General features: G+C 39.0%; 1 protein-coding gene across 1 annotated transcript; it reads right to left on the bottom strand.

Moving 5' to 3' along the window:
• Nucleotides 1–984: 984 nt before the first annotated feature.
• On the bottom strand, nucleotides 985–1920 carry LOC101632753 (olfactory receptor 8D4-like). The gene has a single exon (XM_004689149.1). It carries the CDS (start codon nucleotides 1918–1920, stop codon nucleotides 985–987), a length of 936 nt encoding a protein of 311 aa, XP_004689206.1.
• Between the last annotated feature and the right edge of the window lie 980 nt (nucleotides 1921–2900).

Genomic DNA, 2900 nt, shown 5'->3' with positions numbered 1-2900 from the left:
TACATCTTTGAAAAAATACTATTCAAAAGAATTCCACATAAGTTATAAAATACTGTACATATACTGGTCATACAGAAAAAACATATATTTAGGTAAGACTGTAAAAATATGACATTGTCATCTTCATAAATACTATATCAGATAAATATGATAATTCTTTTAATGTAGACGCCAAATACTGGGATGTTTTAGATTAGTCCTTTGCTAGATCTTCACTGAATTCATGTTTGATATAACATTTACACTTAATAAACCCTTAAAAAATAGAAATTTACTTTCACCTTTATTTAAAGTTGTAGTGATGATTTCAATCCCACTGTACAGTATTTCCTATCCAAATTTTTATATGGAAAAATAAAAGATTGTTGCATGAACTCCAGTTTGGTAAGGTTTATTTTTCTGATACGAATGTATTGTATTTCCTGATTTTGTGTTTTTATGACCTGGTTAAAAAGTTAAATGTAAATATTGATGTTCAATCCCAGCGTGTAATTAAACTTTAGAATTTGGAATTTTGTATTTTCACCCTTGTATTTTTAATATTCTATTAATCTTATTAAGTCATTGCAATCCTTCAGATATTTATTCAGAATTATACATGTACATAGCCTTATAAAAACCACATTTATAGTTTGACCTCACTTCAATTATTTTTATTTATTTATTTATTTATTTTCAAAGATTTATTTATTTTGTGCATACAGAACTGGGGCACAGGCCAGAGGATCAGGGATGGGGAGAGGCTTCACCAGAGACAGAGTGGGGAGCAGCGGGCGGGTCAGGAGAGGTCTGCTGTGCCATGTGGACACCTCCGGGGAAGGCGGGAATCGAACTCATGCTGCAGTGGCTTTAGCTTCTCAGTGCTGTGCTTTAACCCGCTGTACCACCAGGGAGGGCCCACTTCAATTATTTTTAAATGGTAGTATATAAACACAGATACATAAACATCATTATTATCTATCAGTAAGTCTTAAAGCATATTCATTATGAAGATGTTTTTCTCCTTAAGAGTGTTATCAGTGCGTTTTGCACTTCTTTATTCCTCAGACTATAAATCAGGGGGTTCAACATGGGAATCACAATGGTGTAAAATACAGAAGTGACTTTCTCCTGGACGGCTGAGCTGCTGGAAGCAGGTTTGAGATACATGAACATGAGAGACCCATAGAAAATAAGAACAGCTGTCAAGTGGGAGCCACAGGTGCTGAAAGCCTTGGACCTGCCCTCTTTAGACTGGATGCGGAGGATGCTGGAGAGGATGAAAGCGTAAGAAATGATGATTGTCACACTGGTGGTTATCATGTTAAATCCACCAAAAACAAAAATCAAAAGTTCTTCAATATATGTGCTGGAACAGGAGAGTTTCATAAGGGGGACGATGTCACAGTAATAATGCTTAATGACATTGGATCCACAGAAATCCAAACTTAACAAACAACCTTCAAAAACCATGGAAAGGATAAACCCTACTGAGAAGACAGCAGCCACCAGCAGAGAACAGACCCGAGGGGACATGATGACATTGTAGAGCAGGGGGCTGCAGATGGCGACATAGCGATCATAGGCCATGGCTGCCAACATGTAGCACTCAGAAACAGCACACAAAGAGAATAAAAAAAACTGAATATTGCAACCAGAATAAGAGATAGCCCTATCTCTGCTTAAAATCCCTACCAGCATTTTGGGGGTAATAACAGAAGAATAGCAGAAATCTATAAAAGATAAACTACTGAGGAAATAGTACATGGGAATGTGAAGTTGAGAACTGAACACAATTGTCGAGATCATGCCGAGATTTCCCACGATGGTAGCTATATAAATCCCCAAGAAGAGGAAGAAAAGGGGCAGCTGAAGCTCTGGTCTGTCAGTTAATCCCGAGAGAAGAAACTCAGTGACTGTGGACTGATTTCTTATACCCATTCTCCTGTGGAAATCTGTGGAGATCAAAGAGGAAAGAGTCCAGTTAGAAAGGCAGAGACCCAGCTCACTCCCATTCCTGCTCCATGTTCTCTTATCAACTTGTAGCCTGTTCTGTGCCTCCACTGAGGACAGGTTGTCCACCAGGAAGTCAGTCGCAGGTAAAGCAATGTGTACCTGTAATTTGAATAAGTTTTCAGAAACAATCCAGTGGCTCAAATTCTTTTAGCAAAATACAAAACCTTTAATTTCAGTGTTAGAAAGAAAATACTACTAAACCATGGAGGAAGCTTTCTAAAGCTAATCAACTGATGACTAGTGTAAAGAAAGTGTTATGGGGTGCCCCCCCACCGGTGGTGCAGGGGGTTAAGTCTCAGCACCATGAAGTTATGGGAACCTACTGCAGTGTGATTGATCCCTGCCAACAAGCTGTCCCACATGGTGCAACAGACCTCTCCTGTCTCTCGCTCACTGCTGCCCTCAGCATTGTATTTCAGTCATTCTGCCTGTTCTTCTCCCTACTCTGTCTCTGGTGAATTATCTAACCCCCCACATTTGGCTTACACCCCAGCTTTTGTATCCATAAATAAAAAAAAATAATTCCTTTAAAAAAATTTTTTTTTCCCAAAAAGAAAGGGCTGTTGGCTGAGAAATGCTTTTGTTGAGGACCCATTTGCTTACATGTGACCTGCTTCCAAGACTTCAACAGAGACTGTGTCTCTTGTAAGGCCAAAAATGATTTCTGGGCAAGGTTTCCATGTGTGTTTTGCAGAGTATTATTAATTCTGGGGCTGTGATGAAGTAAGTGTCCCAGGATGCTATGATATCAGACATGCTGATTTCAACAAACAAGTTTCTTTCTTTCTTTTTTTTTTTTTTAAGATTTATTTATTTATTCGTACAGAGCTGGGGTACAGGCCAGAGATGCGGAGGATGAGAGGATTCACCAGAGACAGAGCGGGAAGCAGAACAGGCAGATCGAC

This window comes from Condylura cristata, unplaced genomic scaffold, assembly GCF_000260355.1.
Source record: "Condylura cristata isolate star-nosed mole 26May11 unplaced genomic scaffold, ConCri1.0 scaffold00025, whole genome shotgun sequence".
Classification (NCBI taxonomy): domain Eukaryota; kingdom Metazoa; phylum Chordata; class Mammalia; order Eulipotyphla; family Talpidae; genus Condylura; species Condylura cristata.
This window is presented reverse-complemented; position numbering and strand designations above follow the sequence as displayed.